Consider the following 19,326-nt stretch of genomic DNA (forward strand, 5'->3'; position numbering starts at 1 on the left):
TTCCATCTCCAGCTCTCTCCCCCCCTCCTCCATAGATCACACCATATAGTCATATCATAGGCCACCTCCCTATATCACACACACAGTCACATCATGTCCCTCATCATAAGCACCAGGCACAGCCAAGGGTAACAGGGTCTGTCCAGAGCGGAGACGGTGTCTGGTTTTTCTGTGAAGGGCAGATGGTGATGATAGAGCTCCAAAGCATTGAAGACTGGGAGGGAAGGGGCCGCGCCTGCTGCTGTGAGTTTTCACTGCGGGGAAGGGATGGGAAGCCGTCGCTTTTTCCTATGGCACACAACGTTCTTGTGAGATTTTGTCTTTGTTTTTGTGTTTTTCAACCTTTCCCCAGTATAAAAACTGTTCTTTCTGGCGCTGTGTGGAGACAGGCAAACAGGCCTTCTGTGGCTGTCCCTGTCTCTGGCCACCCTTAGTCTAGGTGACAGTGGGGACACAGGCGACTTTTCTAATCCTGTGTTTTCCTCTCTGCCCCTCTCTGCCCATGTCACCGACACCAGCTGTGACCTCTCGCCACCCAGTGCCAGGATGCCTCCTCCCTGTGCTTGGGCTGTCTTCCCTGGATGTGCATGTTTTTCCCTCCTTTGTGTGGTTTGGTCTCCGCATTACTGGGCCATCACCTCAGAGGGGCCTTCCTTGGCTTGCCCTGTATGGCCCAGCCACTCTTGCTCCCTGTTGGTAAGTGTCCTGAGGTACTCACCTCGGGGCACCAGCCCTGAAGGTGTTCGTTTCCTCCCATAGATGGGTTTCAATGCCCTCAGTTCTTCACAGTGCTTAACACATTATAGGGGCACATCTTGGGTACCCCAAAATACTTGCTTAAGGATAAACAAGCAACAAAGAGAAAGTGAGTGCCCTGGGGTCCCGCTGCCTGAGTCACTGGTGTGAAAATCGGATCTCATGAAGCCCCTTGATGGTGCCCTGTCAGGTTGCCCACCAGGGAAAGAGTGTGTGTGTGTGTGTGTGTGTGTGTGTGTGTGTGTGTGTGTGTGTGTGTGTGTGTTCATTCGTGCTCGAAGGCCTGGAAACAGGATCAGACTGCTTGGATACCAGCTGTCTCTGACCACAGTTTTGACCTTGGGTGGGAGTGTGCCTCGAACCTCACCTTCTTCACTCTGAAATGAGCATCCTGATGGACTGAACTCATGTGGCTCTGGGCAGCACTGAGCATGCGGCAGGCTCTGTAGATGGAGACTGGTATTGAAAGGCAGCCTGAGGACTGCTCTCTTCCCTGCATCTAATGCAGCCCAACTGGCTGGCCTGGCCTGGCCATCCCACCCCTAGACCTGTAATTCTCAGGCCCCTACCTGTACCCTGTCCAGTTCTGTTACTGTGAGCTCCATTTGGTGATCGGGGCCTCTAGGCAATCTCTAGGGTCAGCATTCTCTGGAGACTATGGGCTCTCTTTTCCATTGTATTAGTTAACTTTCCTTAGAGCTGAGATCGTATACCTAACAAAAGGTCAATTGTAAACGAAGGGCCTGTTTGCCTGTAGGAAGTTGCAGCCAGTTGTAGTGGGCTGTGGAGTGAGGGGAGGGCAGGGCTATAGACCCACAGCTAGAGCATCTAGAAGCAGAGGAAGGGGAATTCCAGGGCCCAGCTCATGGGATGGAGCCGCCCACATCCAGAGTGGGTTTTCCCACTTCAATCAAAGCCCTCTGGAGACAGCTTCACAGACACAGCCAAAGGGTTGTCTTCCAGGGTGTTCCAAACCCTGTCCATTTAACACTGAAGATGACCACCACAGGGAAAGCAGGGCACAGCCAAAGGCCCCCACACACTGTCCCTTTAGGAAATGGCATTGCTGGCTCTGGATGGGAAAGAACAGACCCAGGGCAGGAAAACATAGTCTCTGCAGTTTCCTAATTCACCTATTCTTTCCCTCTGACGAAAGTGATGAGGAGAGCATCCTCACTCCCCTCGGGGCCCTGGTGGGAAACATTCTCATCCTTCTCCCCAGTCATGCACCTCCACTGGCTCTGGGAACCTCGATTATTTTTTGGAGGTAGGGATGTGAAGCCACATGACCCCTGTCCTCCCTCCCTCCCCACCAGATCGCTAAATTATTCCACAGGAGCCAAAGCTCTGAGGCTAAATTACCACAGTGCGTATCATGGCAACTGTCCCCATCTCAGCTTCTGCCACTTGTCTCTGCAGCCATAGCTGCAAGAAACTTGCTGAAGGGAAGTCATTATCTGTGGGGCAGACCAGGGGAGGGGAGGCAGGACAAGAGCTCGCAGCCCCCTCCTGCTGCCACAAACCCATCAGATCAGCACCCTGTCAGGGCAAGCTGTGTGTGTGTGTGTGTGTGTGTGTGTGTGTGTGTGTGTGTGTGTGTGTGTGTAGGTAGGTAGTTGGGCAGAGGGGTGGGGCCTTTACCGTATAGGTAGTGCTCCTATAGATCACCAAATGGTCACTGGTGCCTACAGACTGACATTTGTGATGTTCACAGCTGTCATGTTTTTATGAACAAGGGGAAAGGAGGGACCTAATCTTTCCTGATTGTTACCTCTGTTTGCCTCTTGAGTGGCTGAGTATGTGGTAGGACCTGGGGGATGGGCAGAACAGTGAGACCCTGTGGTCACAGAGCTGGCATGCAGGTGGGGAGCTAGACAGTAGATCAGGTGCAGTCAAAAAGCAGCTGAGGAATGCAGGCCCTGACCAGGTGGTGCCTCCAGGTGTGGCTTGGCGGACACCTGAAGCCTCCCTGAGAGTGAGTGGCTTTGCCTTACACTTGCGAAGACTAGGCTGGCGAAATACCAGGTGCCCTGGCACAAGTGGTTCTGGCCCAGATCCTGTGACCCCAGAGAACCTAGAGCCACTGAAAGATGTTCCCCCATGGGGCCAGAGAATGAGCCATCTGTCTTTCTGACTGTCGGTTATGAGTGGGTTCACATTGTTTTCAAATACAGATAACTCTTCTTGGTCTTGGTGGTTCTGGAGATGGGCTCAGAGCCCCCAAGTGCCAGGCAAACACTCTACCACCGAACCACCCCCCCCCAACCCCTCACTGGGGGTTCTAGACAAGAACTCTACCACTAAGCCACGGCCCTGGCTCCCCCTCAACTTTGTGTGAGTTTTTGTGTTTGTTTGTTTGTTTGTTTCTTGCTTTTTTGTTGTGGTGGGGTTTTGTGGGGGGAAGGGGGTTGTTCGCTTGTTTGGCTTTTTTGGTCTTGTTTCGTTTCAAGCTCTCCAGTTCCTGGCTGTTTTCACCTGGCTGCATAACTTGGTCCCCGTGGAGAGTGGTCCTGAACCACTGCGCCTGCCTTCCACCCCTGTGTCTGTGCATATTAGGGAATGGGGAGACCCTTCCCCTTGCTTCTGGTCACCGTAGAGCAGAGCTGGGCTAGGCTCCACTGGGGACGATGATGGTTTAGCCCTCTCAGCCATGCACCCGGAAACAGTCTCATTAAGGCCCCTCAGGTGAATCTGGGAGGCAAGGTTGGGAGGCCTAATGAGGCTTGCTGCAAACCTCCCTAATTACAGGTTGACTGGGTCTTCTCTGGCCTCTCAGGCCTCATAAGTACCTGATTAAGGAAAACAAATGACACCAGGAAGGAGGAGACAGAGATGCCTGGGCCTCGGGGAGACCCGTCTGCGCCACACCTCTGGGTGAAGCAGGGGTGCCAGGCTGTTGTGAGGATCCAGAATAAAGTTTAGAGTTGTGGGTCATGTAATCCATGTCACATGCACGGAGTTTCCGGGCTCAAAGCAGCTGCAGGTGACACCTAGGTCAGATGTGGTCTGTGGACCACAGCTTGCTAGTCCTGTATGAAAGAGCCAACCAGCTTTCCCCTCTTTCCCGATCATTTAAAATGAGAGTCACTGTAGACACAGGACAGTAGAAACAGCCGCTTCCACTCTGCCTTCCCATGCATCCTGAGGCCCTGGCCACCTGCCTGGCACCCAGCTAGTGCTTCCAGGGTGGTAGCTCTTGAGTTTAGCTTCACTGCCACTGTCCCAGCTAGACTTAGTGGCCTAGTGATCTCTGTGTTCCAGCTACAGGTGTGCAGTTCCAGTGAAGTCACTGGTAGCTCCACACAGACACTTGGCCTCAGGTTTCACCCCAGCCATGAGGGAAGTACCATAGGGCTCCGGTCGGGCTCATGCCCATATGCCATAGGCCAGACCTGGCCACAAGGTTCATCTGACTTGTACAGAAGCTCAGGGATGGGAGGACTTGAGGCACAGGAAAAGCAGATCGTGGACCTCTCTCTCTCTCTCTCTCTCTCTCTCTCTATCTCTCTCTCTCTCTCTCTCTGTGTGTGTGTGTGTGTGTGTGTGTGTCTGTGTCTGTGTCTGTGTCTGTGTCTGTCTGTGTGTACACCACCCTTAGGAGTGGATTCTCTTCTCCCACCATGGGCTCCCGGGATTTGAACTGAGCTTGTCAGGTTTGCACGGCAAGCACTTTTACTACCCCCCCCCCCCAGCCATCTCACCAGCCCCAGCAGTCTCCAGACCCTGAGGCCTGGAGAAATGAGGCAGGTGGGGGAAGGAGCGGCTGGATTGTCCCTGTGGGTTAGGGTCGCTTTCATCGTGTAGGTAGGTGACACACGTGCCGCCTCCTTCCTTCTGCTGCAAAGTGGGTTTCTGGTCTCTCCCCACCCATTACCTCAGTACCTGTCACTGGTTCCGGGAACGTAGCCTTTGAGAATTGTGTTGTGTTGTGTTGTTGTGTGAGACGGTCTCACTAAGTGTCCCAGGTTTGCCTCAAACTCAGCAACCCTTGCCTTGCCCCCCCGACATGCTAGGACTGTAGGCTTGGGCCACCATTGCCAGCTGGGGAGAGCTAGCCATTCAACCATTCCTTCATCTTTTCATTCACTTTACCATCTGCTCACTGTGGGCCAGCACACATCAGATACATTATTGCATTTAGTAGTTAACATAGATGGGAGGCTGGGCCAGAGTGGCGGTGGGGAAGCTCGTGTGTAGAGGCAGCGCCCCCCATCCTCCACCTGGGCCCCCCCACCCCAACCCCTCCTAGATTGGCCAGACTGCTCTTGAAGTAGCTGCTCTCCATGGGAGTCACTGACACCACATCTGGCCCAGACAGAACTTTCTGCTTCACAGGGGAAGCCGATCCAGCGCCAGAAACCAAGTCTGGTTTTAATTACCTTCCATCCTGCCCCATGAGGGTGGGCAAAGCATTGATTATGTCCCCCTAGCAACACCCCCACCCCTTGGTGCATGTCACCACAGACCTGCCAGCAGAATCTAGTGCCTAGCTGTGCCTTGGGAAAAGCGGTGGCCACACTTCACATTCTTCCAAATGGAGTGGAGGTGTAGGGGGCGAGGCACCCACCCACCACAGCCCAGCCTGCCCCACTCCACAGCCGTGGCTTCGTCTCCCTCCTTGCCACCTCTGTGAAGAGTACTGCTAGCACTAATGGCCACAGGGTCCTTCCCCTTCTCAGGTCCCCTCCTCACCTCAGTCACAAGACCCTGAGTTTTCCCACGATCTAAATCCTACCTGGCCCCTAGTTGGATTTGTTTGTTTGTTTGATCATTGCCTCCTTTAGCAATGGACCCACCTGCTGGAAGACAGCTCTCTGTGGTCCTGTCTTTGTCCCAATCCCTTGATTCTTGGCCACTGATGGGCCGTGCAGCTGCCCCTACCGCTTCCCCTATGGAACTGAATGGAGTCCTGTGTTGGTTTGTTTGGCCCCAAACAAATGGTACAGCTCACAGAAGATTCATCTCCCGCTCTCCCCTCCTCTCGGAGCTCACTAGCCATCATGGCCGCAGTTGTTTATTATTGTTTTCTTTCGCAGACTTTTAAAAATAACAGTTGCCCCAGGCTGGGCGAGCTGCCCTCCCCTCTGCGCTCGCAGACATGGCAGCATGAATCACCCCTGTTCCCCTGCCCGCCATCTCCCTCACCCCTGGGAAGCCTCTCAGGCCTTCCTTCCAGCTCACTCTCCAGACATTGCCTCTGTCAGCTTCTGCAAGGCATCTCTTCCCCAGCCTTAGCTGTCTCAAATGCTGGCTGAAGCAACATACTACAGGCTATTGGTCTAGAAGGGTGGCCGTCTCCCAGGCGGTCAACCTGGCATCCCTAGGACTTCCTAAGGCTTTCTTACAACCCTGTGTTGGGCTGAGTGGGTTCCGGGACCCTCCAGGGCCGTGGGGGTGGGGGTTCTGGGGCCTTGCAGTGCTGTGAGTCAGTTGTCAGAAGCATCCAGAAGGCAGAGCTCTTCAGACTGTCCCCAGAGCTGTTCTCTCCACTGCCCCCTCACTCCCTCCTTTGTTTGCCTGCTGGCTCCCCAGGGTCGGGAGGCCCCACAGGAGCTATTCAGGGGCACAGTGTGGCATCTGTGTCTAAAGTTGGGGCGGGGGGGGGGGTCAGTGAAGCAAAGTGGGGAAGTCAGAGACTTCACAGCAAGACCCCAGGGCAGTGTCACCCAGGGTCACACTGGCCCTGAAGGAAGGGGCTAACCCCCCTGTTAGGGACCTGGTTATGATAGGGGCGGGGGGGGGGGCACAAAACAGAGAAACCAGGGAAAGCCAAGCATATGTAACGTGTGGCTTACTCAGTGGTCAGCACATGTCTTCTGTGCCATTGGCACCGTCCAGGCATCAGCAGGGAGGCCCGGCATAAATGAATAGAAGAGAGGCTTCCCAGAGTATACTCAGAGAACATGCAGGAAGAGAACTGGCCTATAGATGCCGGCCCCTTGAGTATGTTCATGGAGGCCACCCTGGGGTGATCCTTCACCCTGCACTCTGCTCCCTTAGCTGTCTGACAACCAGAGTTAAAGGTCCTATATTTGCTTAGAAAGTCTCCAGATGGATAGGATGCTGTCTGGCTCAGGGCTCCAGGGACCAGCACTTGTGCTAAGAGCAGGCATGCCCAGCCTAGCTTGTCGCTCAAGGCTTGGGGGAGAAGAGGTTTCCTCTGAAGTGCCTGCCGCCCTCTGAGATTCTGCAGATCTCAGTCTTTGATAGAGACTGCCCTGAACTCTACCCCTGCCCTTCTCTGCATGTCTCTGGAACTTCCAGGTTATCCAGCACAGGGGAACCATTGCTTCTGTGCCACAGAGCCCCTCAGCGCTATGTTTTTCCAGTATTTTAATAAAGTTTTATCAGCAGTCACCCATGTCTGTACACTTACAGTCCTGGCTGCTTTCCAGGTACAGGGAGAGCTGAGTAGTCACACTGCCCAAGCCAGTTACAATCTGACCTTTATAGAAAATGTGTGTGTACCCCACTGTAACGGTGGCCACCAGCTGTCACTTCCTAAAGCCTTTTGGAATCTGCCACTGTTAACCCTGTGCCCTTGTCAGCCATTCTGTGAAAAAAAAAGGAAGCAGGGGAGGAAGGGTCTGACTGGGCATCTGTCCCTCCTTCTGGAGTCCCTGGGTTCTACATGAAGGAAGGCCGCCATCTTGTGCAACTGTGGGAATCAGACCACAGTGACATCAAGTGACTGCTTCCTGGTACCACATGGGGTGGGGGAGCTTCCTGCCACCGCAAGGGTCTATTTCCTGGAGACAGTGTCAGGAAGCCATAGAGGCTTCCTGTCTGAGTCTTGGGGTACATCACTTTGTACCCCTGCAGAGAAGAGCAGGTAGCACCAGGTAGCCACGCGCCTCCTTCTTGCTCCTTCCTCACTGTCCCTGGTCCCTGTCGGGTAGGTCATGGAAGTGACCTGGCTGTCACTCTCAGTGGGGCATCTTCCACCTGCCCCAGAAGACCTACCTCTCTCCTGTTCCCTTCCCATCCTCCTGGCCACCATCATGGTTAGGATCCCGTTTACTGGAAGGTTCTTTGCCCTTAACGTGAGACATTAGGGTGGGTGAGCAGTGACTCGTTCGGGAGAAGAGTGCAGGCCTGTGTCATGGTGGTGTGGTTGATGATGTGCAGCTGTCATTACATTCTGAGTGTCAGAGCGGTTTGTGCGTGAGGGGCGGGGCAGAGAGTGGAGTGGCCAGCCAGAGCCCACTGTGACATGTTGCAAGCTGTGGTGACCCCGTCGAGCAGCTGTGGGCCAGCGGCAGGATTGTCTCCCTGCTCGGTGCCCTGGGTTCCCCTTGTGGGTCCCAGCCCCTGCTCACCCCACCTTCCCCTTTCCACTGCCCACCATGGCTCACAGGGAGGCATTGGAGACCCCACTCATAATGACGACCCTGGGACAGTTTAGTGCAAGCCGGAGATTCTGAGCTCAGCCGTGGTATGCCCTGGGGCCCAGCATTCATCCTTGAGGTCATTCTGCAAGAGAGGGTTGGCAGAGGATGCAGTATAGAGCCATGCCTCCGAGGTGTCCTCCAACTGGGGTAGAAATAACAGCCAAAAAAAAAAAAAAAAAAGCAAACCCTTGCTGGTTTCAGCCGGTAAAAAAGGCCAAGTTTTTTGTTTTGTTTTGTTTTGTTTTGTTTTTTTCCTTCCCCTCACTGTCTCTTTAAACGTCTGTCCTCCCTTTCTGTCCCTTCCTGTCTTGAGGATAATGACAACGGAGGGTGCTGAACTGGCTCTGGGCGTCCACCTCTGGCCGCTGCATGCTTGTAACGATTTCATTAACCTAAATTATCCACTTTATTTTCTCGTAATGGGATTAGCTGCTCTCCAGGCCATTGAAGAACAGAGGGGAGAGGGCCGGTGTGCGCCATTGCTACATCAGGTAGAGGGCAGGACTGGCTGAGTGTGCACCCTGGGCCAGAGGGAACTGCTTCCCGTCCCTCTCACTGCAAGAGGGACCGGCTTTCCAGATGGGCTCATCTGGCCCAGGAAAAGCAGAGGTGCTGGGCCACCGTCATGGCGACACTTCTTCACAGTGTCTTTCAACATCCGTGAGACACGTGTCAAGATGCAGGCCTGCCTGTCTGAGCGCGTGAGCAGTGACTAAGCCCCTCCTGCTGTCTCCCGATTTGCTGGGCACATGTGGTCCCCAGGGAGGCCTCATTGCTTGGTGCCAGCACAGGTGTGGGTGGGTGACACGGCCATAGATGGATTGACAGCCTAGCGACGGTGGGTGTGATGGCACGGTGCAGGGCTGAGACTTGATTCCGGATCTCCCTCTGAGGCCGAGGTGCTTCCCCCATCAATCAGAACTGGACCCTCTGCAGAGCGACCCACAGTGTAGTCCCTGGATGTTCAGAGTCTTCCTCGGTTGCTCTCCATCTTATTTTTTGAGACACAGTCTCTCACTTTTCCAAGGGGGCTCTCATTGAGTCCAGGGACCTGCTGGTCTCCGCCCCACAGGCTGTGTAATCGCAGTAGCATGCCTCCGTGCCAGCTTTTCTCTGGGTTCTGGGATCCAGACTCAGGTCCTCATCTCCCAGGAGAGCAAAGACCGCAAACTTACTGATGGCACCTGGCGGGGGTCAACGCAGAGCTCAGCCTGCTCAGAGAGCACAGGGAGGTGTTGGCCAGGTCTGGAGGGGATCCCCCTAGGACGTCACAGTTAACTCTGAAACCTAAAGGGTGGTGAAGGCAACTCACTGAATGGACCCACTGCAGGTGGATCTGCCACTGGGGCAGACCCTGTGTGTCCTCCTGGGACATGCAGGAAATCTCTTGTTTCAGTGTGAACTCTTCCTGTAAGGCCATGAAGGCCCAGACTCAGGCGATGGGGAGGGGTGGGAGCCAGTCTCTGGAAAGGGGGCCAGCCCTTCGGGATTCTTTGGACCAAATCAGGTCAGAAATCAATCTTGGTGGTGGTGCTGGCGTCTGAGGTATTGAGTGGCATTTTTGGCTTTGTTGACATCTTTTAAATCTCTCAGACCAGTTTCCTGTTCTAGAAGGGAAGCATGGCCAGCCTGTAGTGCAAGTATCCCCCTGGAGGCCAAGGCTGGGCTAAGTGGGCCCTGCCTGCTTACCCTGATAGAACAGAGAGAGGCCTTCAACATGGGCATGCTCCCATTCATGTCATGGGATACCCCTCATGGCTGGTTCAGAAAGATGAGGGGCTCCCTCCTCTGACAATCTCAGGCAGTGTGGGGGCTGCTCGCTCAGTGACCTGGTGGGGTGTGGGGGCTGCTCGCTCAGTGACCAGGTGAGTCTGGAGCTTCAGCCACTGCTGCTCCTCACTTAGGACTCCTAGTGATCCTGTCCCACTCTGCCATCCACCTGCCCTGTGAGTCATGAATTTAGGCATGATCAGCCTCCCACCCCTTCTGTCCATCAGCACAGCCAGGCAGTGACTTGCCCACACTCACCCCCGGAGGTGCAGCCAGGCCAAGGGCCACCTTCCAGTGTGCCCTCCATGGAGCTCCTCAGGAGAGACCCTGAGCTGCCCCTGGAACCTAGCCCCAGCTCAGATTCAGAGACTCTGTTTAACCACTCAGCCCTGGATCTCCCATCTAGAAAATACAGAGGGCCGCACCTGCCTGGCAAGAGCCCCGTGAAAGGCTATTGAGAGACGCTAAATGCTGCCCTCCGCTCCTCTCACTTGCTTGGAAACCAGGCCATTTTTCAGCCTTCAAGAGACAAAAATGAAAGGGAGTGTTGGCTGATGGCGACTGGGTAACCTTTTTACGTCGGCTCTCACCAGGCCGAAGCGCCGGGTAATTGGAAGGGCTCGGTGTAAAAGGCGCTCTTTAGAGAGCCAGTGTGGGGACAAAGAGGGAAAGATTCCATAAACGACCCTGCGCCACCGCTGCTGCAGAGCAGGCCTCCGCCACCGTTCCTGTGTGCGTACTTGCTTGTCCACGCTTGCTTGTCTGTGGTTCTGTGGGAGTGGTGGGAGTGGACACATCCCACTGAGGTGTCACACCCAGCCCGCGTCATCTTTGGAGGGACCGCCTCTTGTCTTCCCTGCTAACCAGGACATTGTTGAGAAGGTCATTGTCTGGGGACAGCTCCGCAACAAGTGTGGGACAGGCCCCCTGGCTCCTGCTGTGACTTTGTGGCTGGATTCAGAGAGGAGAGGTGAGTTGTGCAGGATAACTCTTGGGTCACCTGAGTGTTGTGCCTGCACGTGCGATTGCCTGAGTAAACAGTGGGTGGGGCTGTGTTTGATACTCAGAGAGTGTGCAGGGTTGACTCAGCAACTAGAGAGAGGTGGGGTTACTCCTCAGTGCTGGGCACAGCTCCATGGACTCGGTCGGATGAGTGACATGACCCTGCCGTACTTCTAGCTAAGGAGAGGGAGGTAGATCAGCTATTCGGATGGTGATCAGTCTTCATAGAGCTAGCAGGGTAGAGGGGGCATTAAGGGGCAGGGGCAGAGTTTGAACTGAGAAGATAATAGAGAGGTAGAGTAGAATGAGGAGACATCTGGGTTGGTGGGGTTTTAAGTAACAGGACCAGCTAGTACAAAGGCCCAGGGGTTGGCGCAGACTCAAAGAGAAAAAAACAAAAAACAGGCAGGAAGGGGCAGGGAATGAGCTGAATGAGCTGATTGGACATGAAGAGAGGTGAAGGTCCCACGGCATTGAGGCTGTGGGTCTGGCACACAGACATGAGATCCAGGGTAGATGTGGCCCCCAAATATGCTGTGCGCCGCCTTAGGCTTATCTGCAAGGCTAGAGATCAGACAACCTGTGTATCCCAACAAAAGAGGACTGTTTGGATGCTCACCCTAGGTTCAGCTGTGGACATTGTTAGCCAAGCTGCAGGCCTGGGGACCAGATAGATGCCCATCATGGACCCAGCTCTGTTCCTTGTCACCTAAGAGGACCAAGATCTCCCAGCCTGAGTCTCTTCCCTCTGTGAAGCAGAAATAACAGTGCCTTGGTCTCCAGGGCCCTGTGAGTCCATAGCCCAGACTGCCCACACACACTGCAAGGCACACGGAACTAAACGTGCTGTGCCACATGTGTGTGCATTGTGATAGTTAATGCTGGAGCCATAGCTGAAGGACTTTTGCGTGGCAAGAAGACTCTGCACTTCATCCACTTCATGTCGCAGTGCTGCTCTCTGGGTCCCTTTGGTGACAGCAGACTCTTCCTCAACAACCCGGAGTGCACATGGGGAAGGGGCTTGCTAGTGAATTTCCCACGTGACTCCACACTCAGCCGGGGAGTCTGAGCTCCAAGTAGCCTGAGGACTTGGGCCCCAGGAACAGTTGGGATCAGGATGTGCCCCAACCACTCCTGTGGCAGGCCCACTTCCCAGCCTCCCCACGAAGCCCAGGGCCAAGCTCTAGAGCAGCAGTGTTGCTCAGCTCGACATCTGTACAGGGTCCTCTCCTTACCTTCCCCTCTCTTCCTTTCACTGAGCCCATCTTCCTGGCCAGGATTATGCAAGTTGAGTCTGAGGGGAAGGGGACACGGCCTGCATGGGAAGGGGACCTTGGTCTGTGTATGCAAACATACCTTGCACACCTAACCAGATATAATTGGCCCATGGGTGCCTCCTCCCACCCCACACACCTGAAGAAATCAGAATCACACGCGCGCGCGCACACACACACACACACACACACACACACACACCCCAAACTTCAGTTGTCATTGAAAACCCACAGACCCTGCCACCAAGCCTGGTGGAGGCAGCATGGCAGGGGGGTGGGGCCGCAGTGCAGGAGTAATTGGTGAACCCAGGGTGAATGAAATAATTGGAAAAGTGAGGTGTGAGTTTGTTAGGGAAGTGTGAGCATGTGGGGGAGGGGAGGAGGGCTGTGTTTAAAAGCCCGCTCTGGCCTCTTTATTCACAGCTTCTGATACAGTAATTGCTATTTTGTGGTTTCTATTATCTACACAGTGGGGAGCGTGCGCAGCTCTGTCCCCCAGCGTGCTGGGCTGGATGCATCCCTGGGTGCTGCAGTTTCTCTCTCCCCCTCTCTGGCCCCTGGTGGCCCTGCCCAGCCTCTCCCCACTGACCGTGGCCTTGGCTCCCAGGAGACAGGGTTCACATGGAACTCCCTTCAAAGGCCTCTTTTAAAAACTGCCCTCACAGACCTGGCCAGCAGATAAGAACCTTCATAATGGCTGGCATTTATATGTCGCTTATCTCCTTGGAGCGAAAGGTACTTCATTGATTTTTTTCCTCCCCCAACCTTCCCTTTTCTCTTTAATTCTCCTCAGCTATGTCTCTGCAGTCCTTGGTGCTGGCCTCCTACGATCCCACATCACACAAGCACTGGGAGCCAGTCTCTTGCCAGCTCTGCCCCTGAGCAGCAAGGGCAGGAGCTCACTTGGACCCAGTCACTTTTGCCCTCTGCCCCTTGGTTTTCTCATCTGTCAACCAGCGGTGGTGACAGTGTTGACTCCAACATTGTTATCTGGGAGTGGCAGGTCCCAGAGACCCGACAGGTAGCCGGCAGGCCCTCCTTTGTAGCCAGGGTGATGGATGGCAGCATTGACAGTGCCCTGGAGCCTCCGCTGTGCATTTCTAGAAATGCCCACAGATCCTGGCAAGTTCTTGGGAAAATCTGATCCTGACTCTCCAGCTCTTCCTCAGCCTGGCAGCCTTGCCCTGTTCTTAGAAGCTGCTTTTCACAGGGAGCCATTCCCCTGAAGCCCCTGGGGTCTTCAGGCACATGTTTCCTTGGCCATTCAGTTGGCAGTCTAGAAGCCTCAAGCCAGGGCTCTGAACTTCCCCAAAGGCCACCAGCTCCCATCCCCACCCCGGTTCCACAGCGGTTCTGAATTGCCATGGCTCCCTCACCACACTTGGATGCACGTCCTTAGACCACAGCCGCTCAGCCCCTTCCGCCTCCTCACCAGCTTCTTTCTCCACCTTTTAATTATTTTCCTCACTTCCTCCGGCCCCTCAGCTGCTTACCATGCTCCGAGCATCCACGGCTCACAGCAAGCTGCAGAGGGGAGGAATTAACCTCAACAGCACCCCCTCCTCTGTCTCCCTTCCCCAAACCCCTGACAGGACAGGACAGGACAGACAGACAGACAGACAGACAGACAGACAGACAGACAGACGGTGCACATGCCCCCCCCCCCAATCCTGGGTGGATTGACAGGACCCTAGATTCTGTGCAGGCCAGCCACCACCACACAGAACACACACAGAGGCTCCTGCTTCACTCAGGACTTGGTCAGGTTTGGGGAAGAAAGAAGCCCCACTTGTGGAAGAGGCTGGTAACTATGGGGAAACAGACCAGGCTTGAACTGTCCTCTGGCAGAGCAAGGGAGCTCACCCACTGCCGTTTCCCACCCAGAACAAAGCCGCTTCTCCAGGACTCTATCGGTTTGTAAAATAGGGCAGAAAGACTTGAAGCTCTTTTCTCAGTCACCCCCGTTGTTGGTTCATGTGGCCCTAGCAGCACCTGGGCACGGCAAGCTCCGGGCTCCGGCTGTAGGCACAGACACAAGTAAGATTGGCGTGGTTTCTCCCACTGCTAAAGTAACACAGTGCTCCCCTCCCCTACACACACCCTCGGGGACTGGTTGGGACACAGTGGCCATTGTGAAGGTGGCTTCCAGGTGTGCTGGAGATGGGGAGGATCTGGAGAGCCAGGTGTTGGCACCCTCCATTCTGTCAAGGGACAACTGGCCTAGTTTCCCCACAGCTCCTAGCCTTATTGCATCGGGTATAAAGCCCTCAGACCTGGGCTCTCAATGTCTCCGAAGGTATCATTGCCAGCAACAGTGACCAATGAGCCATGTCTGTGGACCGGCCTGGGAGCAAGCCTGTGCATCCTGGCTGTCCCTGTCCCAGGCAGCACCACAGACTCATTGGGACTGAGGAGAGGGACCAAAGGCCATGTCGTGGGATGTGCAGGCCTTTAGGTGGCAGAATAAAGCAGGGTTTGCCGGCTGCGTGCCTCTATCAGCTCTCCAGGCTTTCTCGTCTGACCTGCCCAGGACCCCCTCCAAATCAGCTTAGAGCTCCCTCTCAGCAAAGAATCTGGCCAGGCTCCCCTCTGCCTCCTTCCCATCCTGGGGAGGCTGGCCTTGTCACCAGCTTCATTCCCAGTGGCCTGCCCAGAAGGAGGTGGGGGGCCTGCCGGGGAGAGCTGGACGTGCCGATTCATTTTGAGGCTTCATAATGCTGCATTTACACACCACCCTGCCTTCAGAAATAGGGCCAGCAGATGCCTGCTCATGCTGCCAGGGCTGCGGGTTAACACCTCAGATTTAACTTATATCGTTTCACGAGTGCTTACGGCCTGAGCTGTGTTCTTTACCCAATCGGTCCTTGGCCTGGAGCATCCCAGACCATGGTGTGTGGCTGTGTGGACCCAGCAGCCACCAGAGTGTGTAGATTTTCAAATAAAAATAACAGCTCTCTTCAGATGCTGAGCACATTAAGTATTTATCAGTGGCAGTGTGCTCGTACATATTTGATAAATGGACATTACAGAGAGATTGGGGTTGGGACATGTGGCCAGGGGACCTGGAGGAAGCTCATTCCTTTTGTCCTGGAATCTTTCAGGGGTTATCTTGGTGGAGAGGAGAGGGAAGACCCCAAGGGTGGTCCAGGCCAGCACAGTTCCCTGAGGAGTCTGCTCCCGAGTGCTTTTTGACTGGCTTTAGCGGTATAAGGAAAGCTTGTGGAGGGCACAGGGCTAGCAGTGGCTATATGACTTCAGACCTCGGGCATCTCCACACCCCAAGACAGAAAGGATTTTATGGTTTGGGGTCAGTCTGTCAGTCCGCCTAGGCTTGGCATACCCCTGGCACCACATGTGGAGGCCGCCTGGGAAAGGTCAGGGGACCCCACTGACATCCCTTGCCGTGGCTGGGGCCTTCCTGGCCTGGTACAGTGTGTGCAAGACTCATCCCGTGGGGAAAGGACAGGTGTCCAGGTGTCCCCCAGATGGCAGGAAGGAGAGGCACCCAGATTTTCCCATGAGCACCTTCCCCACTGGGTGGCCAGCAGGGAGAGGGAAGCCACGCCTTCAGAGTGAGGGCCACAGTGGGGAAGGAGGAAGCCACAGGAATGTGCCTGGGGGGTTGGTGTTCCCAAAACCAGCCATCTCTGGTAACCTGCAGGGATTGGCTCCTGAGCCTCAACCCAGAACCTCTTCCTCCCTTGCAGTCTGTCGTGTGTCTGTTCCCCGTCCCCCCCCACCCCCCCCACCCCCGTCCCAGTCCTTACCGTCCTTAGTCTCTGATGTTGGCCTTTTGTCTCTAGCACCTTTGGAGAGCTGAAGACAGTGCGCCTGCCAAAGAAGATGGCCGGGACCGGCGTGCATAGGGGCTTCGGCTTCGTGGACTTCGTCACCAAGCAGGATGCAAAGGTGAGTATTGCCGCCCTGAGAAACACGGAGCCTCTGAGTGCCGCCACCTCATGCTGTTGACTCTCTCTCCCTGACTGCTAATTTACCCAGTATCCTTGGAGGAAGAACCCTGACTGTGGGGTTTGGAGGGCCAGGCAGTATGTGTCCGCCATACCTGTGCAGGAGCCTAGCTTGACCTGTTTCTCAGGCTGTTCTGTGGCAGGGAAAAGACCCTGGGGGGGGGGGGGAGCGTTGTAGACAGCACTGTTTAAAACCGCTTGGGCAGGATTGGAAAGGGTGTCCAGAAAACAGTGCACGGGGTGGGACCTGGCTCCTCCCCTCCCTCCTCCCTCCACTTGTGGCCAGTTCCATTCTGTGCTAGTGACACCAAGGGCCACCCCTGCAGCACATGTGCAGATATTTCCCTAGTAGGCAGAGGACAGAACAGCCTTGGGGGTTGTGGTTATTTTTGTGTATTTATTATATATGTGTTTGGTGTGTGTAAATGCGGAGGCCAGAGGACAACTTGCAGGAATTGGTTCTCTCCTACCATGGGTCCTGGGGATTGAACTCAGGTCATCAGGCAAGCACTCTTACCCACTGAGCCACCCTGCCATACCCCTGTAACCACCACCATCCAGGGTTTTGAAGCTCGGTGGCTGCTCTGCCTTCAGGCCGGTGTCTAGGAACCACTCTCATGGCCTCAAGCCCCAAAAGGACAGGTTGTGCAGGACAGGGCTGCTGGGCCATCCTGTACTCCTTACTGAGTGCCGCCTGTGCGGCCTTGGCTTTCCTACTGCAGAACGGAGCATCCAGGACAATTCCCAGGTGGCCAGGGCTCCTGCATCCCCAGGGGGCATCCTGCTGACCAGCAGAGTCGAGAGCCAACCCTGGTGTTGCAAGGGGCCCGAGAGGCGGGGCACAGCATGGAACAGAAGGGTATAACCACTGCCCAGACAGCCCGGCACCCCACAGGCACAGGGAACCAGTGCCCAGGGCATGGCACCACCCCCATCAAGTGCCTGCTTCATTGCCTAGGCACTTGTCCCCTCTCCTCAGCTGCCTGCCCTTCCTTTGCCACCTCCATCGGTGACAGAAGGGACAACACACTGCAAGCGCTAGGTCTTGGCAACCGGAGAGACCCTGACCCTGAAGGTGGCTTGGCCTTCCCTAGCCTTGCCCTGTGCCTTGCTTTTCCTACCGGTGAAATGGATTGACGGTAGCGCCGCCGCACCCGGTTTGTGACAGGTGAACCTGTGAGGCCGGCTCGCTGGCACATGACAAATGCCCAGCACACCTTAGTTCTCATTGCCATAACCCAGGGGCCCTGAGCCATCCGTCCGTGGCTCTCAGGTCTGCACACCTGTGACATCCAGTCCGTAGAGCAGCAATACAAACCAGACCACCGTGTGCCCTGCATTGACCTCTGTACTCCCGGGCATGGGACGGCCAGGTGGGTGAGGCGGAAGTGCTGTTGTCAGTTCCCTGTCCCAGAAGGGCCGTCCTGGGGATAAGCAGGGCAAGGCCTCGCTCTCTGCCCCTGACAGGGTCTTTCACCAGTGTCTGCCCCAGATTTGCGCTCATCACCCGTGAAGCCAAGGTCGATTCTTCTCCTTAGTTCCACCCTGGAAAAGTGACTCCCTCCCTGGACCTCTCAGTTCTGACAGGGCTGCTGGGGTGATGCTCTGAGACCAGGCCTGGCCCTGCCAGCTCCTTGTAGTGCCTTGTGGGGGAGGGAGGGGCTGTGACCTGTCGGGGTTTAGCGCTGGCCCCTTCTACATAGTGACTGCACAGGCAAGGTCAGTGTCGCAGCTGACCTGGCACATGGCCTCAAGGGACAGGCTCAGGGTGGATGTCCACACCCTCACTTCTGTACTGAAGTACAGTCTGCACCCAATTGGCCTGAACAGTACCCAGGCCAGATCCAGTGTCGCTCCCGACCCCAAGCCGGCCCCTCAGCGGTGAGGTGGTGGCTTCTCCCCCTTTTCCTTTCTCGGCTCCTTCCGGGAGAAAGGGCAGCTGAGGACAGCGAGGGCTCAGCCCACAGCCCTGGAGGCTGTCTGTGGCCTCCCCTCACCGGGTGCTATTTTGAGTCTCTCCATCCTTGCAGCAGTCCCCTGCCCTGCCCTCCATGCAGGACTCAGACAGTCTTTTCCCCGGTGGGACCGAGCTACAATCCCCCTCCCCCACCGCCCTGCAATAGTCCCTTGCTCTTGTTTCTTGGGGCAGCTGTGTCTCTCTCCCTGGTCCCCTTGACTATCAGCAGAGCTGGGTTGCCTGCTAAGTAACAAAACCGGTACTTTTCACCTGCCATAGACGCATGCGCCTTGCACACAGTGTGGCCACACTCTGAACATGGAGTCATTGTCTAGATAAGGCTTGGGAATGGGGTCGCTCTGCAGCGGAAAAAGGGTAGAACCCAACCAAGCTGGAAAGAGCCTCTCGGGCCCCTACCTCTTGGAACAAGTTCCCCCTTTTTGGACGTGATGTTTTAGAGAAGGGGGTCCTTTAGGAACTTCTGGGTCTCCCAATGGTCTCTGACCTTCTTGAATGCCTTCTCCTCGCAGAGTAGCAGCCTGTCACTAGGTATCTGCAATCTTATAAACTAGGAGGCCGCCTCAAGCCATCCTCAACACAGAAGGAAACCAGAAGGGAAGAGGGATGGAAGAAGAGTATGACAGCCACTAGGGCTGAAGCAGGGGGCTACATTCATTGTTAAATGGAGGGTCATGAGGCCCGGAGAGACTCGGGTCTTCCTGGAGGGGTGGGCAACCAGTCCCCACCCCACGTCAACCCACCCTACCATATCAACCCCTGGCATCAGGCTCTTACCCTGGCCCCACAGTAAGGGCCACGGTGTCCCTTCCCACGGAGGCCCACTGAGCCCTGGCAAGCGCCCACTCCTCATCTTGGAATGAGGGGTTTGGTTCTCTGTCCAGGCCTTACCTCATACCTCACATAGTCTCAGGGACTGTGACCCCCTCAGGCACATCGCCTGCCCCAGCCTAGGGTAGCTCATCAGGTAGAGATTAGCACAGAACCTCCCTCTCCTGACCTTGCACATCTGCACAGCCCCAGGCCCACCCTGGTTGATACTGACTTGCTCAGGCAAATGGGTTACCTACCCAGTCACAGGCACTGCTGACCTGAACCTTGCCTGCTCACAGGCATGGCTAGACATGCAGGCGAATTCTCCCTGTCTAGGACGTTTGACCAGCCCGAGTTCTAGGCAGTAAATGCCAGTC

The 19,326-nt window shown here is 55.5% G+C and overlaps 1 protein-coding gene across 1 annotated transcript in view; it reads left to right on the forward strand.

Moving 5' to 3' along the window:
• Window positions 1-19,326, forward strand: part of Rbm19 (RNA binding motif protein 19) — an 82,368-nt gene that overhangs the window by 42,331 nt on the left and 20,711 nt on the right. Inside the window, exon 22 of the mRNA XM_051176551.1 lies at window positions 15,997-16,102. Within this exon, the coding sequence (XP_051032508.1) occupies window positions 15,997-16,102 (106 nt within the window). The remainder of the gene's footprint in view (window positions 1-15,996; window positions 16,103-19,326) is intronic.

This window comes from Phodopus roborovskii, unplaced genomic scaffold (assembly GCF_943737965.1).
Source record: "Phodopus roborovskii unplaced genomic scaffold, PHOROB, whole genome shotgun sequence".
NCBI lineage: Eukaryota > Metazoa > Chordata > Mammalia > Rodentia > Cricetidae > Phodopus > Phodopus roborovskii.